The sequence below is a fragment of the Leptopilina boulardi genome, unplaced genomic scaffold (genome assembly GCF_019393585.1).
Source record: "Leptopilina boulardi isolate dan_hultmark-lab unplaced genomic scaffold, ZJU_Lbou_2.1 LbouV2_90, whole genome shotgun sequence".
NCBI classification, from domain to species: Eukaryota; Metazoa; Arthropoda; class Insecta; order Hymenoptera; family Figitidae; genus Leptopilina; species Leptopilina boulardi.
In genome coordinates, this window is record NW_026138039.1 from 163,766 (window position 1) to 191,542 (window position 27,777).

Consider the following 27,777-nt stretch of genomic DNA (forward strand, 5'->3'; position numbering starts at 1 on the left):
TGATACATCCGTAACCAAGACCGAGACACAATCAAGCGAGGATTGTCCTCTCCGAAATCCATAGTGGTTAGGTGGCAACCAATTTTTACTCTCTACTAAGTTTTCCAACCTTCTATGGATGAGTCTCTCAAAAAGTTTACATATATTCGAAGTGAGCGAAATAGGTTGGAAACCTTTCCCTGCCGGTTTGGGTACAAATACTACTTTAGCATTTCTCCATTGACTTGGAAATCTAGAGTTACAATAAAATCGTTTAATAAATCCAAAATCAAATTCCGCGCAGCTTTAGGAAGCTTCTTAATTGTTGTGTATGTTATACCATCAAGACCCGGCGCGGTGTCCTTTTTGCATAGGGCAAGAGAAGCTTCAAATTCAAACTCAGTAAAGGGCAGATTCATGGGATCGCCTTCATCTATCTCAGACCTAATCGGCAATTCAAATGAGGCTATTTGCGGCTTGACAAGATCTTCTTGCAACGCACGAAATTCTTCTGAATCTGGGTCATTACAAACATTAGTGGTTATAGGTGAATTCCTATTGGTAAAAGATCTAACTGTCTTCCAAATTTTGGTAAGACCCATAGAGGGATCAATCTTATCACAGAATTTTTTGAAAGATTGAGATTTTTTCTTTCTCAGCTCTCTTTTGACCTCATTGTCTATAACACGATATCGTTCCCTAGATTCCCGACTCTGATCAAAAAGAAAATCTCGTCTTGCCTCTCTGCTCCTCTCAATTATAGAGTTACACTCATCGTCCCACCACAACGGCTGGGATTTGCGATTACCCGGGTTTTCAGATGGATAATAAGCACCACTTTCAATAAGTTTAGAGACAATTTGATTAGTCATAGAATCATACACTTTCAAAGGATCCTCTCCTCTACCCAACTCCATCGCCGAATCGTTCGCCACATCAGACATACTCCCCGAGAAATCGACCCAGGAGACAGGTGTGAGCTTCAGTCTCTTAGAGAGCGTTCTGACATGCTTAGGCATAACGTCAAGGGCCGCACTTACCAAGAGATGATCTGAACCATACGAATCCTGAGTTACATCAACACTTGAGAAACATGCCAACTGCGCCGATACAAGAACTAGGTCCAAGTTATTTCGATATCTACTCGAAGTATCCCCAAATGTGGGAGTTGAGTCATTCAGTACAACCATTCCACAGGTGTCCATTATTTCCAACAAATGCAGCCCCCTAGGCGAGTCATTTCTGGCACCCCAGGACATTGCATGAGCATTGAAATTCCCACATATAATTATCAAATTAGCTGGATTTATGTCCTGCATCACTTCATGACAGTAATCTAGAGGAATGTCAACACCAGGAGGGGCATAAATCGACACAAAGACAACATTTCCCACCTCAGTCCGGACACGAATTGCTACCACATCAATAATATCCCTATATCTTCCACTCAGTTGTATTGGCGTGATTATGAGGTTTCTTTTCGCCAGAATAATTGCACCACCACCCAAATTATTACCAGCCCTATCACAGCGATAAGTATAATAATCATAGATCAACCAATCAGAAACACGATCCGACAGCCAAGTTTCCGAGACAGCCAGAAGATCCAAACGGTATGCAGAAAGCATTGCCTCCACCTCCGTTTTCTTATTTGTGCATTCCAATTGCCATACTGTAACTTTTTTGAGCGCATTGTATAATTATAACCTGCCAATTCGTGCGTAAGCAACAAATCAATAATTCAAGCAAATACTTCACACGAATAACACTAATTACCATTAACCATTAAATAAATAATATTTAGAATAATAAGTAAAAAAAACAAAAATTTCCACCAACTAATTAACTATTTCCTCAACTATAAACTAAATAATTTAATCAACTTAGGATATAACTAAAATAAATTCAATTGGTCTAAATATTGACATAAAGGGGATCAACATGGAATAGAGACAAAATCGTGAAATCTAAAAATCCGAATCCCTACTAGGATCATCCTCAACATGAACAGCATCAGACTCAAGACACATAGCCTGAGTGTTTACCGCATCAATTTCACTCAAATTCCGATTCTCCCTTTCATGTCCTTGAACTACCCCAAAGGGATCATCCCCCAAAAAAATATTCTCAATTTGTGATTGCGAGATGATTGTACGCAAGCCATAAGGAGTAGACATATTCCTTCCTGGCTGATCTGATGCACACAGATCTGCTGAAAATTCACCCAAGTTAGAGACACTCTCCCCCAAATCAATACTCAATCCACCATCAAGAGGACGATCCGCAACCAAGAGACAGTCGGACAATGCTAAATCCATTCGAAAAATGTCAGGATCTTGAGGATTCATTTCCTCCTCTGCACCAAAGGCAGAGTTTTTTGCTTCATTATGATGATTTGTATCTGAATCGAGAACATTGGCCTTCTCATGTTGAACTTTAGATTGGAAAATATGGTTCTTATTATTATTCAACTCACGAGAGCCATGATTCGGGGAATTAGGGTTACATACACCATACTCAAATAATTGTGGAGAAGTTTTCCGCAAACGCTCTAGAGCATCTAACCTTTCGATATTCGCAATATATCCATCTTTTCAATATTATGGTCAGGTAGGATACTTTCCACTAGGACAACATAAGGAGAAGATGAGAATGAACTATATCTCAAACAGCTAGAAGATGAGGAGGCTGTTGAGGGAGAGCGAGACCACTCGAGGTCCGAAGCCGAAAAAAAAACCACCGCTTAACAGTCGCTCGTTAGTAATTCCCGCCATGATTCGATTGAAAGTAGGGGATTTAGAAGTATAGTTATAAGGAAATACCGATGCTGAGCCTTCAGTTTGATATTTTTTTCTAATTTGCAAATCCCTATTAGTGTCACTAGTAACATTCAGCGAAGAAGATGAAGACTGGGACAACATTTCCCTGACGGTTCTCTTTTGGGATTGAGAAGGCATCCCCCTCAACATAGGATCCAAACAAGCTCTCGACGTAGTGGGTACCATGGACGAAATCGTACCTTCTCCCACTGGTTCATTTAAGCGTAATTTAAGACGCTCCACCGTCGTATTTAACATACGCATTCCTTGATCACCCGACCCAGGGAGAGTTTCACAAGATTCTCGATTAAATCCTCTGACCCGACCACGAAAATTCTTAGAGGCTGCCAGTCCATCCCTTTCAGGGATAATGTCAGCAGGTCCGCTTGTATTTCCATTACGTTTCATGGCACCTACAAAAAAATTACAATTTAAAAAAAAGAAGTTTAAATATTTCAAGACTATCTACAATAGCAAATTCATAAGCGTATTCCTAGACCATGCCAGATCCCCAAATTAAAATTTATTTTCCTTTAATCATCATCATATAAACACAACAATTGATAATTGATAATTTAAACTACAAAATGATTAAGTATTTATTACAAATACAAATCAAAACAAACAAACTAATTAGTAACTTTCACTAGCAAGAACAAATAAACTGAGCATGAATATACCCGTAATTATAAATTGCAATTTTGTGAGATTAATATCCACACAGAAATGGTATTTTATTTTAACCCAATGAAATGGAATTATCTTAATAATGTTATCATATTCTCATGTAAAGGAAAAAATAAAAAAAAAAGGAAGAATCTTATATTGGTAGGTAATGACCGATTACACTGGGTTACAAAAAAATGGTCAAGTCGTGTTTATTTAAAATTTTTTGTGTTTATTGAAAGTTTAGGTGGCACTGAACAAGAATATACCAAAAAAAAATTTTTCCATTCGGTCAGTTCCGTAGAAAACGAGATTAAAGTGTCAAAAAATCGCTTTTTTAGCACTTTTTGAAGCGTTGTAAAACAAAAACGCAATAAGATGAAAACCTTCACGAGGGCTTGAATGAAAGCTTAAACCTTCAACTTTGAGTCCCAAAACTGAAAAGTGCATGATAATTGCGTAGAAAATTTATTTAACATGAAATAATTATCTCAAATAGTCAAAATAGTTGGGATAGAGAGCACTTGTTAAAAATCGATTTTCATTACCTAATTTATTTGGAACTTGTTACTTGGAAGTTTTCAACGTTTCTATTGACGTTTCGAAAGTTGGATTTAAAAAATTCAAAATGGCGAATTAAAAATGGCGTTCAAATATTTCAAAAAACCCCGAGGAAAAAACTGCGACAAAATTCACTCCATTTTTGAAATTTTTGATTTTTTTAATTCGCCATTTTGAATTTTTTAAATACAACTTTCGAAACGTCAATAGAAACGTTGAAAACTTCCAAGTAACAAGTTCCAAATAAATTAGGTAATGAAAATCGATTTTTAACAAGTGCTCTCTATCCCAACTACTTTGACTATTTGAGATAATTATTTCATGTTAAATAAATTTTCTACGCAATTATCATGCACTTTTCAGTTTTGGGACTCAAAGTTGAAGGTTTAAGCTTTCATTCAAGCCCTTGTGAAGGTTTTTATCTTGTTGCGTTTTTGTTTTACAACGCTTCAAAAAGTGCTAAAAAAACGATTTTTTGACACTTTAATCTCGTTTTCTACGGAACTGACCGAATGAAAAATTTTTTTTTTGGTATATTCCCATCCTCCCCTATAGAATTTTATCTGTCGATTTTTTGTGGTGAAAATATACATTTTTAGTTTCAAAAAAAAAAAAAAATAAAAAAGACCGAACAGAAAAAAAAGTCAAAAAAATTTTTAATTTTCAAAAAAAGGTTTAAATTTTGAATTCTTTGAAAATTTTTTTGTACCATTCGAAAGAGCAGGAAAAAACCTTTCGATAACATATAGGTCAAATTTTTCTTCATCTTTCTGTTTAAAAGTTACAAGTCTTCAAAAATTCACTGTTTAAAGGACCCCGCACTAAATTTGGCTATATTTTGAGAATTTTTAGTTGAATGTGTCCTGATTAAAAAAAAATTGTCCGGAGGTCACTGAATAAATAGTTTAGCTAAAAAAATGTCGAAACAACGCTGCGCCTAATGAACTTGGGGGCAAATCACTTGTTCGAAAGTCTTTGTTTCTTCGAATATTATAAAAAACTATAATTAAAAAAATTAATTCAGTGACCTCCGGACAATTTTTTTTTCAATCAGAACACTTTTAACTAAAAATTCTCAAAATATAGCCAAATTTAACGGTAAGCCAATTTCTATGTATTTAGTGCGGGGTCCTTTTTCAAAAAAAATCAACCCCCTCCCTCTCCTACAGTTTTTGAAAAAACCTAACTGTTTGAGATTTGCCGCTTTTATTAATGAGGAGTGAATGGAGGAAATAAATTCTCTTTATGTAAAATTACAAAAATTCTCAGTTTATTATAAAATTACACGAAGTTGAGGACACAAGTGTAAAAATGGCTTGACCACGCTGTAGTCAAGCACAATGGAAATTTATGTTGAGTTTTTACCAATATATTAAGTATAATTTTGGGAACATAATTACTTTGAGAAAAACCGATTTGAGTTTATTTAATGAGAATAATAATTGATTTAATGTTTAGTTCATTAATGCTCGTTAATCGCAAAATAGCCGGTGAGAAATACTGTTCCGGTACAATGCTTTTGAGATTACTGAAAAGTGGACACACCGCACGTTGGTTGTGTGTGTTGCGCGCGTGGTGATTTGGTGAGTGTATTTGTGCTTTTCCGTGTAAAGTTAGGAGAGTGAGAATGCGTTGGTGTGAATTTCCCGCTAATCAGCTGTTAAATTCGATGCCTAACTTTGGTGTTGAGATTAACGCGGCATTGCGTCATAATTATAAAAATGTATCAATTAGAAAATGAGCAATTTTGAACACTAACAATACTTCGTGGTTAAAGTATTCACCTCTAGGGCTAAACTATGTGCAAGTTAGAGCCCGATCCGATCAACTTTTTTTTCATTTACTACGCTACAGGAATTTTATCACTTATATAATATTAATATATTAATATATTAATTAAAGTGCACTATTTCCTTAAGGATTGGTTTTTGAAATTTATTATTCTCTGACACATACTGTTCGTTGATATTCTTTAATCTAATTTCTTTGCAAGATTTGTGTATATACTTATGTACTGATTTTTATTTTTTGTTAAAGAAAAAGGAACAAAAACTAGCCCAAGAGCAACGTTCTTTAAACCAGTTGGGAACAAATGGGACAAAGCAAGTGAATGGGAAAAGTCCAGAGAGATCTGACAGTCCAACAAGCACTTCTACAGCTACGAGTGTCGGAACTGTGACACCTCCCTCCCATGGTACGTTTTTAAAATATATTCTGCATCGTATGATGTTTTTTTTAAAATTAAAATCATCAATGTTTTCATCTTTGTCAACAAGCTGGGCACAAAAGTTGATGGCAAACACTTCGATCGTTGATTTCACGTAGGTCATTTGATTTATATATGAAAGTCTCATTCTTCATTTCCACTCTTGTATTTTTCATTATTGTTAAATAGTATTTTTTAAGCCAAATACGAATTTTAATCGCTTAATACTGAAAATTCTTTCTTAGTTTCTAATAGAATATTTTTAATAACTTCCATTTATATTTTGTTATTGTTGTTGTAATAACTAATTTTTTAGTTTTGTATTTTTTCTCTACAATTCATCGGATACCCAAATCATGGCAAAACTTTACAAACTGATGAATTATTTAAAAATCTTTATGTAACCTTCAACTTATCAATGTAGCTGAAGTATGAGACGTCTCAATTCGTCTCACAAAACACTCGCAGCGCCACGCAAGCTGTTTTGCATAGGCGTCGCAAGTGGTGAATAGCACAAATGATAATAGATATATAATTCAATAAATTACATTAAAAATAAAGTTATTTATACATTTTAACATAAAAACATACCAACTCTTATATATGAAAAGAGTACAATATAAATTAAATTTTAATTTTTTTAATTAGAAAAGGGGTTATGTTTCAGCTTATAATATATATATATATATATATATATATATATATATATATATATCCCAGTTGAAAATTCCGACCACGTTTACGACGTCGTATTCTAAGTAGTTTGCGACGTAGTAAACGACGTAGTAAACGACGTAGTAAACGACGTAGAAAACGACATAGTAAACGACGTCGTAAATGAAAGCGGAATTTGGGATAGCAAACTACGTCGTTTACGATGTCGTTTACTACGTCGTTTACGATGTTGCAAAAATTATTTTAATATTATTTATTTAGTAATTTAGTAAGTCCAATATCCAATATTAAAAATTTTAATAATAATTTAAAAAAAAATTTATTTTTATTATTTTTTAATAGTTATTATTATTATTTTATTTTTAATATTTTAATTAAAATAAAAAAGTGGTCATCAAAATATTAGTGAAACCATTTCTTCCAAAAAAGAATTTGTCTCAAATCCAATAAAGGAGAGACATCGGGCAGAAAAAAATTTCGACAAAAAAAAAATTTTCGATCACTGCTTATATACCAATATAATGGCACCTCAACTGCGAGAAACAGTTATGATGTTCGCCCTCCCTGTGGCGTTGAGCGAACTTAAGTCCAGAGCTGAGCCATCAGCGCAGCGCGGAAACATTTGAAAAATTTGATTTTATTAGATATTTTATTTTATTTTAAATATGACAAATAATTAACTTAATAAATAATTAATGTCATAAATAATTATTAATAACATAATGTCATACTTAATAATTCGTTAATTAATTATTTTTAACGAAAATTTGACAAAAAAAAAATTTGTTGGCCAAAAAAAATATTACCATTAAAAAATAATTTTTTTGTTAAATTTTCGTAGTAAAAAAAATTTTTTTAAGACAATTATTTGTGACCTAAAAAAATATCACGATGAGAATATAATTAACAAAAAAAATTACTCGTAGCACAGAAAAAATTTCACCATGAGAAAATAATTTTTTTAAAATTTTATTTGTAAAAAATTTATTGGTAGCTCAAAAAAAATATCACGATGAGAAAATAATTTTTTGTCAAATTTTCTCTGTAAATAAATTAATTAACTAAATAACGTACCGTAAAACGGGGTTATTTCGCTCATTGCGGGTAAATTCGCTCACCCACTTTTATGGTTTATTTCAGCTTTAAAATAAAGTTTAATACATTTATTACCCGGTTAAATTTTCGTAGTAAAAAAATTAATTAACTAATTATCAAGGTAACTAGCAAAATTAAACGCGCACAAGCGCGCCAAATTGAGGATTTAATTATTTGTTATAAAGAAATTAAAGATTAATATTATTAATAATAATTTAATTTATTAGAATATTATAACATATTAAATGATAATAATGAAAATTATATGTTTACAGGCCTCGGATTATACGACTTTTTCCGACTTTTTTCAAAAATACGACTTTTATCGACTTATTTTAATAAAATGCGACATTTTTTTTACATTTGAAAGAAATGTAAATAAAATAAATTTTTTTTGTATAAAATGTAGATCTTCTTCAGATCTTATTCAATTCAATTATTTAACAAATGAACTAAAATGATTCTTCACTAAATTAATTATTTTTAATAATTTTAATTAAATACATCACAAATTCAATTATATCAAAATTATTTTTCAATTAAAATTTTTATGAAATTTAACAATTGTTTATAATTTAAAAAATATATCACAATAAAATTGAATTATTTTTTAAAAATTTCAATTCAAAATAAACTAAAATTCAATTATTACCCGAAATTTTAATTCAAAATCAATTAAAATTCAATAATTATCCAAAATTTTCAATTTAAAATTTAATTATTTACCAAGTTTTCAATTTAAAATGAAATAAAATTCAATTATTTTCTAAAATTTCTATTCAAAATTAATTATCCAAATTTTCAATCAAAAATGAACTTAAATTAAATTATTATCCAAAATTTCAATTAAAATTCAATTATTTCCCAAAATTTTCAATTCAAAATGAATTGAAATTCAATTATTTTCCAAATTTAAAATCAAATAAAATTTAATTATTCTCAAAAATTTGAATTCAAAATTAATTGAATTTTCAATAATTTGAATTTAAAAGCATCTAAAATTTCTAAAATTTTCCATCGAAATTTTTTTTTTTTTAAATTTAATACTTTTAATTATAACTCTAAGGAAATTCAATTATTTTTAACTATTTTAATAATATTCTTTGAAAATTCAACTATGTGAAACCATTTTTCAATTAAAAATGATTTTCAAATTATTGTATTTTGTCCGCATTTTCTAATAAATTTTTAGTGAAATCATCTAAAATTTTAATTACAAAACACTTAAAGTTTCAATTAATTTCAAAAATCTCAATTTTAAATCTTTGAAAATTCAATTAAATTTAAAAAATGTTTTCCAAAAATTGTTTGATAAATTATTTTTAGTTCTGTAAAATTTAATAATTGTTTGAAAATTAACAATATCTTTTGAAATTTAATTATTTCTAAAAATTTCAACTTTAACCGTTCGAAAAGGATTATTATTAAAAAAAAAAGTTTTATTTAAAAATCTGTAAAATATTTTTGTTAAAATGAAAAACAAATCCACTTTTTTTTGGAATATAAATCGACTAAAACGACTGTTTTGTGTCTTTAAGTTGATTCGAGGCCTGTGTTTTTATAATTAATATTTAATAGGTAATCGTTGGCCCCTGGTACCTTAAAAATAATTTTTTTTCAAATTACTATCTTGTACGAAATTTCCTGGCGCATCTTTTTTCTCATCATAAATTTTTTGTATTTGTATACAATTTTTGAATCAATATACAATTTTTAAATTAATATACAACTTTAAAAAAAATTTCGTTGGTAAACGTTGTGTACTTCAGCTTCGTGAATTGAATTTTCGAATTTGGAATTTTAATGAAACTTATTCCGAAATTTGGAAAAAAATTGTCAAAATTTGACACGTCATAAGATTACTATTCAAAAAAACACGTGAAATCAGAAAAGGCCAACTTCAAGTTAGGACAGAAAGACAGACCAAACATTTTATTATTATATAATTATTTAATTAATTTTTTTTACAGAGAAATTTTGACAAAAAAAATTATTTTTTAATGGTAATATTTTATTTGGGCCACAAATAATTTTTTTCCTGAGAAAATTTTAAAATAAGTAAATTTCTCATCGTAATATTTTTTTGTGCTACGTACAATTTTTTTGTTAAATTTTTTTACAGAGAAATTTTTACAACAAAATTATTTTTCATCGTGATTTTTTTTAAAAACACGAATTCTTTTTTTCAAAGAAAATTTGAAAAAAAATTATTATTTTATCATTGTGATATTCTTTTGTGCTACGAATAAATTTTTGGTAAATTTTCGTAGTAAGAAAAACAACGATTTATTACGGTATTTAGTGAATTAATTGTTTTGGAGAGAAAATTTGACAAAAAAGTTATTTTCTTATCGTGATAATTTTTTTAGGCCACAAAATATTTTTTTTACAGAGAAAATTTAAAAATAATTAAAATTCTCATCTTGATATTATTTTTGTACTACAAATATTTTTTTGTTACATTTTCGTAGTAAAAAATTAAGTAACTAATAATTACCATAAAACAGGGTTATTTCGCTCAGTGCGGGTAAAGTCGCTCACCCATTTTTTTGCTTTAAATTTGATTAAAAACTAAAATTTAGTATTTCTATTAACAAATTTAACATTTTTACCTGCTAATAAAGGTATTAAACTTTATTTTAAAGCTGAAATAAAGCATAAAAGTGGGTGAGCGAATTTACCCGCAATGAGCGAAATAACCCCGTTTTACGGTACGTTATTTAGTTAATTAATTTATTTACAGAGAAAATTTGACAAAAAATTATTTTCTCATCGTGATATTTTTTTTGAGCTACCAATAAATTTTTTACAAATAAAATTTTAAAAAAATTATTTTCTCATGGTGAAATTTTTTCTGTGCTACGAGTAATTTTTTTTGTTAATTATATTCTCATCGTGATATTTTTTTAGGTCACAAATAATTGTCTTAAAAAAATTTTTTTTACTACGAAAATTTAACAAAAAAATTATTTTTTAATGGTAATATTTTTTTTGGCCAACAAATTTTTTTTTTGTCAAATTTTCGTTAAAAATAATTAATTAACGAATTATTAAGTATGACATTATGTTATTAATAATTATTTATAACATTAATTATTTATTAAGTTAATTATTTGTCATATTTAAAATAAAATATCTAATAAAATCAAATTTTTCAAATGTTTCCGCGCTGCGCTGATGGCTCAGCTCTGGACTTAAGTTCGCTCAACGCCACAGGGAGGGCGAACATCATAACTGTTTCTCGCAGTTGAGGTGCCATTAGATTGGTATATAAGCAGTGATCGAAAATTTTTTTTTTGTCGAAATTTTTTTCTGCCCGATGTCTCTCCTTTATTGGATTTGAGACAAATTCTTTTTTGGAAGAAATGGTTTCACTAATATTTTGATGACCATTTTTTTATTTTAATTAAAATATTAAAAATAAAATAATAATAATAACTATTAAAAAATAATAAAAATAAATTTTTTTTAAAATTATTATTAAAATTTTTAATATTGGATATTGGACTTACTAAATTACTAAATAAATAATATTAAAATAATTTTTGCAACATCGTAAACGACGTAGTAAACGACATCGTAAACGACGTAGTTTGCTATCCCAAATTCCGCTTTCATTTACGACGTCGTTTACTATGTCGTTTTCTACGTCGTTTACTACGTCGTTTACTACGTCGCAAACTACTTAGAATACGACGTCGTAAACGTGGTCGGAATTTTCAACTGGGATATATATATATATATAAATTAAAATTTGCAAAATGTTAAAATAATACAAATAATTAGTTAATTTTAATTATTATATATTAATAAGTTAATATTACATATTAACAATAAATCGTAACATTATAGACAAAAAAAAATTTTAGAAAATAAATTAAAACTGATAATACATAGAAACTAGAAATAATTTTTCATTAAACAATCCAACATCAATAAAAAAATTAATAACAATTAAGATACACTGATAAAAATTATTATTCATTCCATTTGTTTTTAAACTAATAATAAACAATTTCCCGCAAAAAAGTTGCATAAAAGTTCTAGAATATTAAATAATTATTCGAAAAACCATGGTGGCGCCACTATTTCTATATTAAATACAAACAATTTTCTACCATATTAGTTGCAAAAAACTTGTAGTATATTAATTAATTATTCGAAAAACCATGGCGCCGCACCGCTTTTGAATGAAAATTGAACTATTTTTCAACTTTTTTTTGATCAAAGCATTTAAATTGTTATTAACTATGCATAAAAGTTGAATTTTTGGTCAAAAATGGTTCCGCCGTTATGTTTTTTTCCAAAATTAATAAATATCCTAGAACTTTTTTTAAACTTTTTTTGTATAAATTTGTTCCTATTTAATATAGAAACACGTAGGAAAAATAAAATTTCTTATCACAGCATTTTAATTGTTATTAACTATCAGACGCGTAACTAGGTACAAGTAGGCCCCCCTGCAAAATTCCCTTGGAGGCCCTCTTAAGGGGAGGATTTTCTGTTTAAATTCATTAATGTTGATAAAAATCATGTAAATGTAAGATAGATTTTATTTATACTTTAATATTTTTTGTTAATGATTATTAATAAATAACTATTAACTTTTTTATTGAATTATTTTTATTATAATAATAATTATAATTGTCATTATTTTAACTTGAATCACACGTCAATGCGCCTAGCTTTAAGTTTAGCGAATTTATTAATATCATCGATTAACAAGTCTTTTGCACTTTCGCGTTCAATTGAAAGTAGTGTGAGATTTGTTTTGACTCATGCTTATTACGCAAGTAGTTTTGTATTATATTTAATTTGCTAAATGATCTTCGCAGGAAGCTACTGTTACAGGCAGAGTTAAGTAGATTCTGAGTGCAGTTATTATTTCAGAAAAATCACTTTCCATAAGACTATATTTGACCAATAGTGTGTAGAAAACTTCCTTACTGTTGATATCTCTTCAACTCTTTCATTTTTCAAAAAGGAGATTGCATTTATAGCTTGGAAAGGAAATTCTTTATTTAAATCTTCAGAATATCGAAGTTGTAGTTTTTCAGCGGCAAAAAAATTTTAGTCTCAAATTGATTTCTGAAATTTTTCGGTTCCAAAAAGAAAATATATCAGCTATATCGTCCATATCTGTGATATTATATAATATTTCATCAGTTAAAATTTGATACAATTCCTTGCCCAAACAATCTATCATTTCATTCTGGATCTTTGGGCTCAAATATTTTATTGAGCCTTTTGGCATGGTAATTATTTGTTTTAAAACGTCGTCGTACCTTGTAAGAAAATTGACCATCATCAAAAAATTTCCATTATAATTACTTTTTACATCCTCTACATGTCCACGCAAAGGTAAACAATTGGTCACCAATGTTAAAGTTATGTCGAACAAACGCTTTAAAACCATCCTCCAAAAAGTTTCTTCTCGCTTTATTAGGTCTTCGTTTTCTTTATTTATCGTTTTATTTTGCTTCCATTGATTGTGAACACTGCATGCCACAAAATGAGTTTTAGAACTGCTATGGTCTTTAACTTTTTTCGATAAACCTTGCCAGCATCTAATACCTGATCGCCATTGATCATTATTATGGGCAGATTCAGAAAACAGCCAGCATGGCTCACAATAAACAGCATCCAAAATAGGGTATAATAACACAACCAGAATCTTTGAATAGTTTATCCACAATTATTCGTAATGGAGTAATATGAGGTAGAAAAATGCCTGTTTTCTTGAGTCGGATCTTTTGGAAATGGTCCCTCTGGCCTACATGGTCCATATTCTATTATAAATTGTTTAACTGAATCTGAAAGATCTTTATTTTCGTAAAACCCTCTATCAGTTGGAAACTGCTCAGTTAATAAACTATTCATAATATTTTTGTTACGATCAGCTTCCACTAGATAATTATTACAATCTTTATTAATGCTACAGACTTGATTTTCAGAGCTCATATCCTGTAGGTATATAAAAGGGAATTACAAATCTTAAGCAGAAACTAATAATTGCCGTTAATTTTTCAATAAATGAATAGAACTAAGGATTTTCTCTTTTTTTACTAATAATCAGAAGTTACATAATCAATTCTTACCCGTTCAAACACTGTATTTTGTGAAATAAGTGGACAAGACTCTAAATCAAAATGATTAATTTTCGTAATTTCAGGCGAAAAAACATTTTCTGAAATTTGTTTCTTTTCTTCATCAAATTTTCTTGTTTCATTTGTCATTGAATTACAACATGTGCTTTCTTCAACACAAACTGCTGTTCCTTCATCCTATTAGATAAATACATATTTATACATATTTATATTTTAACCTGTTGTTCTTTTTGAATCAATTTCACAATAATTTATAAATATTCGAACGCAGCTTTTACGACTTACTTGCATTTCTACATGTTCTACTTTTGACCTAACATTGGTTTCAATAATTTCACTTTCAGCAGGTGGAAATTTTTCAAAAAAACTGTCAATCTTTATTAATTTTTTTTTATGTTCTTCGAATTCTTTTTGATTTTTTCGCTTTTGAGCACCACTTTCATATTTCTTTTTCGACGACATAACCTAAATTCATTTTAAATGCACAATTTATTATGTAAGTCAGATGTATATAATAAACAGATTTTTCCATTAAATATATTTTTTTAAAAAAATTATTAGTGCGAAATAAACATGAAAACAAAAGAATCATGAATTAATTATATAATAAGAATATTTTAATTAGGTAATTTTAGTTCATTATACTTACTGTTTTTGTTTGTTATAGGATTTGTGACTAATAATGTAATAAACGTACGAAAGTGTGCAAAATTTAAAAAAATCCTTTTTTAATAAGAACAAATATATTAAACAAACTTTTTCTTCAATTAGACGATGTAGATTTTATTGCCATAGATTATTGTTATCAATACAATATAATAACACCTGTGACAGTCTTGACTGCTGGAGTTAAAGCTAACGAAGCTGTCAACCATCGCCACGATAGCGCTGGCTGTATATTTCGGACAAAAAATCACGAAAGTGCATGGAAAAAATTAATGTCAAAATTTAATTTAATTTTTTTCATTCACTTATCATTTTTCACTTTAAAAAAGTGTAAAGTATATTATATATAATAAAAATTGTCTCACAATTTTTGAAAGAAAATTTAAATTAAATAATTTTTTTTTACTATCACTAAAAAATTTTATTTTTCATGTCACAAAAAAAATTTCTTTCGCGTAGTTTTTCGAGGCCCCCTGGACTCTGGAGCCCCCTGCAATGCAGAGTTTCGCGGTATAGTAGTTACGCCTGTGTTAACTATGCATAAAAGTTGAATTTTTATTCAAAAATGGTTCCGCCGTTATGGTTTTTTCAAAAATTAATAAATATCCTAGAACTTTTTTCAACTTTTTTTGTATAAATTTGTTTTTATTTAATAAAGAAATGCGTAGAAAAAATAAAATTTTTGATCAAAGCATTTTAATTGTTATTAACTATGCATAAAAGTTGAATTTTTAGTCAAAAATGGTTCCTCCTTTATGGTTTTTTGCAAAATTAATAAATTCGTAAAATTGACTGAGCTAGCGCGAGTTGAAGTCAAAAAAACAATTAAATTTTACGTTCCCAAAAAACCAGTTTTTCTCTTTTATTTCAGAACCCGAAAAAGATGCAAAGTTTTTTATTAAAAAAAAGATGCGCAATCGAATTCTGTATAAGAATATGCTCGAAAATATTAAAATTTGAAAAATGAATTTTGTGTGTCAAGGGGATTTCGTTTTCCGGCCGAAAAAATTTACGTTCCCTTCTACAATCCAGAGGCTCAAATATAATCGTTTGCTTATTTATCAGCATCTAGATTTTATTTTCCGATTTTTCGCGTTGTAATTTTTTATGCAAATTAAATATTAGTAAAGTAGAATTATAACAGGTTTCTGTGCTGATTTCACAAATTATGACCCTGTATTTATGTTTTTGGACCTCAGCACTTACCTCGGATAGTTTCCTGGAAATTTTCTGGAAAGAATGGTGCTATGTGGGCTGCATTCCACTTTAAACAGAGCTTCGTTGTACTTAATTTTACATACATTTTCTAAACTCTTAAGATTATCTAAATTACAATAAAAGTTTTTCGTTAACTTGAAGATTGTTTTCTTAATACTATCCCAGCAAACACGAATACGTAATGGTTAAATATTTGTTATATAACAAGATGTAACACACTGAGAAAATGTTTTGTATAAAGTTTACTCAAAAAGTTGGATAAAATGGCTACACATGCGCTTTTGAACAAAGTTTCACCAACTGTAATTCAAAATAAATTTTTAGTAGGTGAAAATAAACTGATGAATTTTTAAAATAAACTTCATAAAATTTCAGCAACACTTTGAAAAGAATATAAAACTGTGAGTTAATTATCAAACCACATTTGAATAAAATGTAGTCTAAAAATGTAGGAGAATGTATTCAAAACATTGCAGAGTTTCACCTTTTAAAGCTTAAATTTCAGTCAATAGTTGGGTAAAATGTGAACATAACATGCACAATACATGTAATACGCTTACATATAACCTAACCCAACCTAACACACATGAAGTAAAAGATTATTAAAATATTGAAGTAAACTATCGATAATTTATCATTTTGTGTCTACTTATTTTTTTTGAGATGCCACTATAGCGGTCATGCACACTGGTGGCACGACATTTTTATGCCTCTATAGAGGTCAATAACAGTGAAGGGGCTAAGTGGTAACAAAAGCAATTCGTAAGTCTCTTGAAGATACATATATCTCAAATTCATTGCAATAGGCGATCAATTCGTTAATGTGTAAGATTCAATTGATTATGAATCCTTGCCCTCCAATTAATTAGTTAATTTAGGGAATAAATAATTTACTTAAATTACACAGGCACACAAAAAATAAAAAGCTGTTTGGGCGAGACGCTACACTAGTCTATTTCCATGTATTTTTTCACGCTGAATCCGAAGTCAGAATTATCAGATTGGCTTTTATTTTTGAGATGAAATCAAAAAATTGCTCAGAAAGAAAAATAAAATCAAAAAGTTAAAAAATGTTTGAATGTCACTGCCATAGTGTAATTCCATGTATTTTTTGTCGCTGAATCCGAATCCAAAGTCAGAATTGTTAGATTCGCTCAAATTTTTGAGATAATTGCAAAAAAACGCAAGTAACAAAAAACTCAAAATCAGTTTTTTGGAATTATCTTCAAAATTTGAGCCAATCTGTCAATTCTGACTTCAAATTCAGATTCAGCGTGAAAAAATACATGAAAATGCACTATCGTAGTGTTTCGGCAAAAAAAATTATCTGTGCCCCTAATTCAGAATTTTCATTAGTTCTTGGCGATTTTAGCTCAAAGAAATTTTTTTTTGCCGAAACACTACGATAGTTCAGTTTTATGTATTTTTTCATGCTGAATCCGAATTCGAAGTCAGAATTGACAGATTGGCTCAAATTTTGAAGATAATTCCAAAAAACTGATTTTGAGTTTTTTGTTACTTGCGTTTTTTTGCAATTATCTCAAAAATTTGAGCGAATCTAACAATTCTGACTTTAGATTCGGATTCAGCGACAAAAAAAAACATAAAATTACACTATTTGATGCGAGATTTGCAATCAGCAACCTCAAATATAGTAGTATACACGTTTGCACAAATTTTAGTTTTTCAAAAAGTTAGTGACATTTGGGGCCCACTTATGGGATTTAGGTCTCGACTGCGAAGGGGTTAACCAGTTACAGAACATGTTCTCAAAAAATTTGTAACAGTGTTTGCTGGGGTTTGATCCTTTTTGTTGTAAGATTCATATTTGAATTTTTTTTATTAATAATGCCTTGCAATGTAATATTGTCAATTTTTATGCTAACATCAATTTTTTTAATATTTGAATATTATATAACATAGAATTTCAATAATATTCGATATTGAAACGTGACCAAAACATAAATTTTTTGATATTCAACAAAGAATTAATATACAGTTTGCTCGAATCTATATAGTAATTAAACTTAGTCGAATTGCAAAATTTAGTCATTTTGGGTAGGTTAAAATTAATTTGAGAACTTTTAAAAGTTTTGAATTTTGTAAATTTTTATAATTTATATTTATTAGAAATTTAATATTTGCTTTGTTTTATATTTAAGTAATTTTTAAATTTTTTGCGTAAAAAATTACTATAAGACTTGCAATTTGTTGAGACTTACCAATTTTTTTTACATCACACTATTCTTATATATAATAATATTCTTATAAGATAAAGTTAAATATAACTAAATTTTTAGTTAGTTATATTATATTAAATATTTTATAAGAATATTATTATACATATGATGTATTCCACGCCAAAGTGTAAGTCCATCTGCAATTGCATCTCTGATTTTTTTTCTTTTAGTACTAATTGAGACTACCCAGCAAACACTGTTACAGGTTCTGTAACTGGTTAAGAACCTGTGAATCACTGGTTACGCAAAATGTCGTACTCAGCGGATATGTAAGATTCTGTAACAGATCTAGAACATAGTTACAAATGTATTTGTAACAGTTCTGGAACTGTTTTGTAACAACTATAAAATGGTTATAAAAGGTATGGTTATTGCAAGATTATTACCTAAAAATACATGCAAAATATTTTTTATTCTTAACACTGTAAAAAGAAAGTCTTATTTTAAGGCCGAATAGATGTCTTATTTTAAGAGGTAACACTTTTAAGACAGCCCTTGCTGAATCTTTATCAAAATTTTAGAACAGTAACAGTAATTTTTAAATATTTTTTCAATGTTTTTACAACTTGAAAACTGTCATATTGGTTCCACATTATGTGCAATATGACCATTATTGGTCCATTAATGTTTGAATATTGGCAACTATTCCGTTTTGCCCCTACATCCCCTAAATTGTCAAAAAATATTATCTGAACATATTAACGGCAACTCTATCGTTGGAAATTTTAAATTATTTAAAGAAAAATTTTTATTCTGGATCAGCTTTTCTTGATTTTCTGTGATAAAAAAAGTTTCTAAATTACTGTCATTGCAAACAATTTTTCTACCACATAAGGCATAAATTCTTTTTTATTTTAATCATGACAACACGCGTGAATTAACTTGTAGTAATAAGTCATTTTTAAATAGATTAAAAATAAATCAACCACATCTACAAAACTTTGAACTAATTTTAACCAACTTTTTATCATTTATTTTCTTACACGGTACAAATACAAATTGCAATAGCAGTAACTAATGTTGCGTATATTAATAAGAATAAGAAATGGTAGAAAATTCCGATAATCTAATGTTTACATCTGCGGTGTTCTAATAAAAATACTCTCTTATTATTTTTGTTGACAGTATGGATTTAAAATTAAAATATTGATCATCCAACTTTTATTGCCAAAAATTGTAGTAATGTATTATTTTTGTTATTACGATCGGTTACGATTTTGAATCTTTGAAATTTTGTTTATTTAGGGTACAGAGATTCAAAATATTCAAAGAGATTTTTTTCGGCATCGGGGACCAATTTTTTCTTCATTAAAAACAGGTGTGTAGGTGGGAGAAAGTGTGGGAAGGACTAAAACACTAAGTGTGTGTCCTCTAGTAGGGGTATAATTTCAGAATTTTACCCTTTCCAACATGTGACCGTCCAATAGCTCAACTCTTTCTCCCGTCTTTGTAATAAAAAGTATAGTAATTAAAACGGGCCCAAAGCAGCCAAATAGTTTACTTTGATGTTGGCATGCTGCAAACGCCAATGTAAACAACGATTGCTTATACACTATTAGCAATTATTTGAGTTTCAGTTTCGAACAAGAAGTGAGTAAAAGGTTTATGGATTATTTTGTGTTGAAGGTTCATCAGATCTGCAGACCAACCCTGAATCAAGGAAAGCGCCGGCTCCGCCTCCATTGCCGGTATCATCCACGTCTTTTGGCACTAATCTTCCAAATGTGGCGCCATCGAATGAACGTACCGCTCTTCTCGGAAGCATCTGTATGTTCGACAAATCTAAACTTCGCAAAGTTGCCAATGGTGTCCATTGACGTTAGTTGAATATTAAACCAGTCTTTTAGCTTAGACGCACTCCAAGTTTAGGACACAACCAAGTTTCTCTCGCTGGTGTCATAAGCTTTATAATGATGATACAAATATTTTTTATTCCATTCCTAGAGTGATTGTATTATTCAATAGTGATGTCGACTGGCTCGAAAATTATGACTGTACTTGTTCTAATAATTTTTAAGGATCATCATACAGTTCAAATAATTATGTGCATTCACTTTTTTTAAGATAGTTCGTTGTTAATATCCAGATTCTTTTATGAGAGAAATTTTAAGACTGCTCAATTTTTGTATAGTGAGAGATGAACAGTTTCTCGAGTTTAGAGCTGTTATGATAAGTTGCTTTAAGGTATGTTTTCCAATGAATGTGCAATAAATAGTTCAATTTGTTGCTTTTTAGTTATTAAGATCTTTTCCATTAATTGTTCCTCCATGCACGAATAAATATTCTCTCAGCCATTTATAAATAAAAAAATTCTAAAGTGTAATTTTAAAATTTTAAGATACATGTGTTAATATTAAATTGCCTATCAACAGAAATCTGATAAAGTTTACTAAGCTTGATAGGTTCTCTACATTTTTATCATCTCTTTTATATCGCAGCTGTGATTAAATCATTACATAAATTTTATACAGTCAAAGAGATGCAATTGTTTTCTGTAAGATGTTTTCTTTGTTTTACAAAGATTTTTTATTTTATAATTTATTAAAAATTAATATTTAGATTCAGAATTAATTATAATTTGTTGAAAAGCAAGTATTTTAATGGTTGTCTACATCCTTGTAAGAAAACATCCATGATTCTAAACATAACTTTGTACAGCTCTACACATAAGTTTCAAAATTTCGACATTTTCATAAATCTAATTCAGTCTGCTAACTTTTTTTAAAAAAATATTTTGAATAAATCGTAAGTTTTTAAAATAAAAATAATGTAAAGAAAATTAACATATACGAGTATTTAATTAAGATTGTATCTTAAGTACACTCGAATCTCGCTATGACGAGCATTTGTTATAACGAGTTGCTCCAAAATTTTGTTATTTACTATTATATTTAAGTGCATTTTATTACAAAATTTAAAATGGGATCATCTCAGATTCCTCCTGTTCAACAAACAACGTAAATAATAATTTTAAAAAAGTTTCGAATAAAACAAGTAATTTATTTTTTTTATTATTTACATAATAATTAATTCGTAGGTTAAAAATTGATATTCAATAAAAACTAGTCTTGTGGTTGGATCCCCTCTCGCCTTCGCCACATCAAATGTTTATGGTTCTCAACTTCTCGTTATACCGAGATTCCAGTATTTACGTAGAACCTAAAAAATTAAAATATTTAACTTGAAAGTAGGCAAGAATAATTTTTGAAATAGTTTTGAAATTAATATAACGATATCCACCTCTTTATTACGTCGATAATTACTGGACATTAATTTGTAAAACAGTTTGTTCAAAATGTTTCAGTTTGAATATAGGCCCTCTTATGTGGAATTTTATTCTAAAATTATTGTATGTTTAAACATGATTTATTGTCTATAAAAAAATTTTTTTATTATTTTATATTTCAATTATTTATATGCTTTGTTATTGTTAAGTACAAATTACAATATGCAACATTTAGTTTTTAGAAGTACTTATGTTCAAAAAGGCTTGTTAATGCTTAATTAATTGAAAATAAATATTTATTGTTAAAATACACATATCAGATTTGACTACTCGAATTTAAAAATTTTTCTAACTACAATAAATTCAATTATTACAATTAACAAATAAAACAAAGAAATACATCTCTACTTGTTACTAAAATTTTCTTATTATTATTCATGCATGGAGACAATAGATGTGAGATTATGGGAAATAAAAATAACAAATTTTAATAAGCAACATAAAAATATATACAAGAAAATATTAATATGCCGCTAAAAAGTGGTAAGTTCTTTTGTAAATATCTAAGCATCATCTATTCCTATACTCGTATTTTCATGTTGGAATAAAATGTTCCAATTGCCATAGCGCCTGTAAAATATAAACGTATGAAGTTGACAACTGTTAAAGATGATAAAAAAAAATTAGAAAGCTGCTCAGCCATTTTTTATTAATGTGATGCGCGCGTTTTTTAGTTACAGAGAAAGATTAATTAAAAATATTAAAGTAGTATGTGAAAGCTAAGTATAAAATATTATCAAATTGTGCATATAAATATACATACGAAGCAGAATGTTACCTATGTGATTACTATATTATTATACTGTAAGAATATATTAGGAATACCAATATACACTTAACTTATTTCTGATCCTCACCCAGTAAGTACTTATTTGAAAGGTACATAAAACGAAAAGCTTTTATATCAAATTCATTATTTTTTAAGCCTTAAAGCGTCGCTTAGGTGGTTTTTATTTTATTCAACACAATGTGTTAGGGAGAGTCCAGAATAAGTGGTTTCTGAACGTCGACGTATCATTCTGTCTTTGTCTCTCCCATTGATGTCCCATAAGACCGACGCGTCGCTATCAACGCGTCAACGTTCAGAAACCCGTATTCTGGACTCTCCTTTAAATAGAAAAAAACATTCACAAATGAAAGAAGTGTTTCACCAAAAGAAAATTTAAAAGTATTACTCTAAGTTGATTGAAAATTATTTTTTCATTTGCGTTTTATTTTATAATAGTATTATTTTATTTTTCTAATTTGTAAATGTTAATAAAAAAAACATAAATGAATCATTAGACAAAATGTCCCGGTGGTAGTTCTATAGGTATGCAGGATCTTCGGTAGTTGTAGTGTTAACCCTGGCGGATTGGGTAAACCGAGATGTAACCGAATTGGGTTACGATTCGGTTACGTTTCGGTTCCTTGTAAAATATTGTCTTATTTATACAATAATAACAATAAATTAAGATATAATTACTCAATAATAAGTGTTTTAAGTGTACAATGCATACAGTTGTTGAGTTACCATATATGTATATTACCATCAGCGGGAGCTGTGATACGGGCTTTAAACAGTAGATGGCGTTGAAAATTACTTTGTGAATGAATTTCTAAAATTAAACTTTAGAGTGACAAATGTGTAAGTGAATATAAGTATTAAAAAAATAGATCGATTAATTAAAACAACTTTTTTCATTTCTACAAATATGAAAAAAAAATTTTCTCAATAAAATTTTTTTTTCTCAATGACATGAGAAAAATTAATTGTGACACAAAGAAATCTATTTTTCCCTAAAAAAATTTTTTTCTTAATAATAATTCTTTTTTCACAATAAAATGAAAAGATTAATTTTTACACAAACAAATATTTTTCTTAATAAAAAATTTTATTTTTTCAATGAAATGAGAAAAAGTAATTATGACACAAAAGAAACTTTTTTTCTCAATAAAATAAGAAATAATTATTAATTTTGAAAAAAAAAAAATTTTCCGAATAAAAAAATTTCTTTTCTCAATGAAAGGAGAAAGATTAATTTTGACAGAAAAAAAAATTTTTTATTAAAAAAATTTTTGTTCATAATAAAATTTTTTTTTTATTTGTACAAATGAAAAAAGTTGTTTTAATAAATCGATCTATTTTTTTAAAATTTATATTCACTTACACATTTGACACTCAACGGTTTAATTTTAGAAATTCATTCACAAAGTAATCTTGAACGCCATCTAGTGTTTAACGCGCGCATCACAGCTGCCGCTGATGGTAATATACATATATGGTAACTCAACAATTGTATGCACTGTAAACTTAAAACACTTATTATGAAGTAATTATATCTTAATTTATTCTTATTATTGCATAAATAAGCACTCTAAATGTCTATTAACCATTCCTAATAGTTATTTACAACATATTTCGTCGATTAACGACAATATTTTACAAGGACCCGAAACGTAACCGAATCGTAACCGAATCCTAACCCAATTCGGTTACAACTCGGTTTACCCAATCCGCCAGGGAAGCGAGGTTAAGTATATCTTAATATTTAATTTAATGGTAATAAATAATCGATAGGTAACCTGGAAATCGATTTTCATAAATTTTTTCACACAGATTACGAATCTGAAGTCGAAAATACTCCAGAATTTTAATTTTTCACTAAAAAATAAGTTTAACCCTCCGTCTGACACCTATGGTTCAGCTAAAATCCAAGTTTTGATCAAAATTTATTTATATTATTCTGATAACATTTTATTTAACTCAACTTTTTACTTTGTTCTTTTATACATTGTTAGTTATTAAAATTTTATAAAGCTGCCCGGAATCACAAGTCTCTAGCAAAACTAGAAGTATATTTAATTAACGTTTAAAATCGAAAATGGTCTGGCTGGACCCGGGTGTCGGACGGAGGGTTAAGTGACAAAAAACGACATTTTGTATATTAACTTTAGAGCAATACCCAGTTAAAAATTTCGACCTCGTTTACGACATCGTATTCTAAGTAGTTTGCGACGTAGTAAACGACGTAGTAAATGACGTAGAAAACGACATAGTAATCGACGTCGTAAATGAAAGCGGAATTTGGGATAGCAAACTACGTCGTTTACTACGTCGTTTACGATGTTGCAAAAATTATTTTAATATTATTTATTTAGTAATTTAGTAAGTCCAATATCCAATATTAAAAATTTGAATAATAATTTAAAAAATCAATAATTTAAAAAAAATTTATTTTTAATATTTAAATTAAAATAAAAAAATGGTCATCAAATTATTAGTGAAACCATTTCATCCAAAAAAGAATTTGTCTCAAATCCAATAAAGGAGAGACATCGGGCAGAAAAAAATTTCGACAAAAAAAAATTTTTCGATCACTGCTTATATACCAATCTAATGGCACCTTAACTATGAGAAACAGTTATGATGTTCGCCCTCCCTGTGGCGTTGAGCGAACTTAAGTCCAGAGCTGAGCCATCAGCGCAGCGCGGAAACATTTGAAAAATTTGATTTTATTAGATACACAGCCACACAAAAAAAAGTGCCCGGGCCGGGGAATGAGACCACCATTTCTTGATGTATTTTGATGCGCTGAACACGAATCTGAAGTCCGTTTAGCTCCATCACGTCAGGATTTTGACATAACCTCAAAAAACATAGCTGATTTTAAATGACAGGAGAAATTTTTTAAATAATGGCAGATTTGCTTGAATCTTGTTACTCGGGGGTTTTTGGGGTCGCTGATTACGAATTTAACGTCAGATTTATAAAATTCAAAATGGCGGATCCAATATGGCGGACGAATTTTTAAAAAGTAGTTGGATTTTTACAAAAATTGGTATCTAGGGGTTTTGGGAGTCGCTGATTACAAATTTATCGTCAGATTATTCAAATTCAAAATGGCGGATCCAATTTGAAGTCGCTGATTACGAATTTAACGTCAGATTATTCAAATGTAAAATGGCAGATATAGTACGGTGGTCAAATATCGTTATGTTTCTACATGTTTCTGCATCGAGGGCACCTCCACGTGGTGACGGTGGGCAACGGAGTTTGTCCGCTATCCGGCTAAGTCCCTGGATAATGGCTTTGATGCCGTCATGGCAGACACACGTAGGAAACGTATTACGATGCAGGGACTCGGAACCCCAGTATCGGCGGTTGAGAGTGAGAAAGCAGACTCTCGGTCGTCGTCATCCAGCAACTGCAGCCCTTCATTGATGGGAAACTTGGCTAATGTAGAGTATAATACGACAAGAAAACAACCTGATATAGACTTAAACTCTCATATTTTTAGCAAAAAACGAGACCTTTTTTGTTATATTTGCAGTAAATTCGAGGTAAAGTCTTTGCGGAACAGGATTGACGAAGAAGTACGTAAACTGTATAATGAAATCTTCGGTTTTGAGATTGATCAGATGTCACTGATGTAAACGGTGACATACGAAATTTTATTTTTATTTTTAACACTGAAACCTTTTATTTCATTCATACAAAAGTTGAAATTTTCTTCACATGTAGGTTTTGTCCAAACTGTTCGATAAGAGTATTTGATAAACTCCTTATTTTTAACAGATTTCCAACCAAAGATCATCTTTCTGCAACAATTAAAATCAGCTATGTTTTTTGAGGTTATGTCAAAATCCTGACGTGATGGAGCTAAACGGACTTCAGATTCGTGTTCAGCGCATCAAAATACATCAAGAAATGGTGGTCTCATTCCCCGGCCCGGGTACTTTTTTTTGTGTGGCTGTGATATTTTATTTTATTTTAAATATGACAAATAATTAACTTAATAAATAATTAATGTCATAAATAATTATTAATAACATAATGTCATACTTAATAATTCGTTAATTAATTATTTTTAACGAAAATTTGACAAAAAAAAATTTGTTGGCCAAAAAAAATATTACCATTAAAAAATAATTTTATTGTTAAATTTTCGTAGTAAAAACAATTTTTTTAAGACAATTATTTGTGACCTAAAAAAATATCACGATGAGAAAATAATTTTTTGTCAAATTTTCTCTGTAAATAAATTAATTAACTAAATAACGTACCGTAAAACGGGGTTATTTCGCTCATTGCGGGTAAATTTGCTCACCTACTTTTATGCTTTATTTCAGCTTTAAAATAAAGTTTAATACCTTTATTAGCAGGTAAAAATGTTAAATTTGTTAATAGAAATACTAAATTTTAGTTTTTAATCAAATTTAAAGCAAAAAAATGGGTGAGCGACTTTACCCGCACTGAGCGAAATAACCCTGTTTTACGGTAATTATTAGTTACTTAATTTTTTACTACGAAAATGTAACAAAAAAATATTTGTAGCAAAAAAATAATATCAAGATGAGAATTTTAATTATTTTTAAATTTTCTCTGTAAAAAAAATTAATTAAATAATTATATGTATAATAATAAAATGTTTGGTCTGTCTTTCTGTCCTAATTTGAAGTTGGCCTTTTCTGATTTCACGTGTTTTTTTGAATAGTAATCTTATGACGTGTCAAATTTTGACAATTCTTTTTCTCATTTTTGCCAAAGTTGTATAATTGTGTTTCCAAATTTCTTTAAAATAAAATAATAAAATAAGTTTCTTTAAAATTCCAAATTTGAAAATTCAATTCACGAAGCTGAAGTACACAATGTTTACCAACGAAATTTTTTTTAAAGTTGTATATTAATTCAAAAATTGTATATTGATTCAAAAGTTGTATACAAATACAAAAAATTTATGATGAGAAAAAAGATGCGCCAGGAAATTTCGTACAAGATAGTAATTTGAAAAAAATTTATTTTTAAGGTACCAGGGGCCAACGATTACCTATTAAATATTAATTATAAAAACACAGGCCTCGAATCAACTTAAAGACACAAAACAGTCGTTTTAGTCGATTTATATTCCAAAAAAAAGTGGATTTGTTTTTCATTTTAACAAAAATATTTTACAGATTTTTAAATAAAATTTTTTTTTTAATAATAATCCTTTTCGAAGGGTTAAAGTTGAAACAATTTTTTTTGAAACAATTATTAAATTTTACAGAACTAAAAATAATTTATCAAACAATTTTTGGAAAACATTTTTTAAATTTAATTGAATTTTCAAAGATTTAAAATTGAGATTTTTGAAATTAATTGAAACTTTAAGTGTTTTGTAATTAAAATTTTAGATGATGTCACTAAAAATTTATTAGAAAATGCGGACAAAATACAATAATTTGAAAATCATTTTTAATTGAAAAATGGTTTCAGATAGTTGAATTTTTAAAGAAT

At 28.7% G+C, this 27,777-nt stretch overlaps 1 protein-coding gene across 4 annotated transcripts in view; it reads left to right on the forward strand.

Annotated features, from left to right (window-relative positions):
* LOC127290857 (PX domain-containing protein kinase-like protein) overlaps positions 1–22,348 on the forward strand; it is a 96,752-nt gene extending 74,404 nt beyond the window's left edge. For 3 of the 4 annotated variants that reach the window (XM_051319657.1, XM_051319660.1, XM_051319658.1), the window contains 2 exons: positions 6,063–6,219; positions 19,859–22,348. In XM_051319657.1, the coding sequence (XP_051175614.1) occupies positions 6,063–6,219; positions 19,859–20,049 (348 nt within the window). In that variant the 3' untranslated portion in view covers positions 20,050–22,348. Of the gene's footprint in view, positions 1–6,062; positions 6,220–6,301; positions 6,347–19,858 lie in introns of all 4 variants that reach the window. The other variant, XM_051319659.1, reaches the window with a different exon arrangement.
* The last annotated feature ends 5,429 nt before the right edge of the window (positions 22,349–27,777 follow it).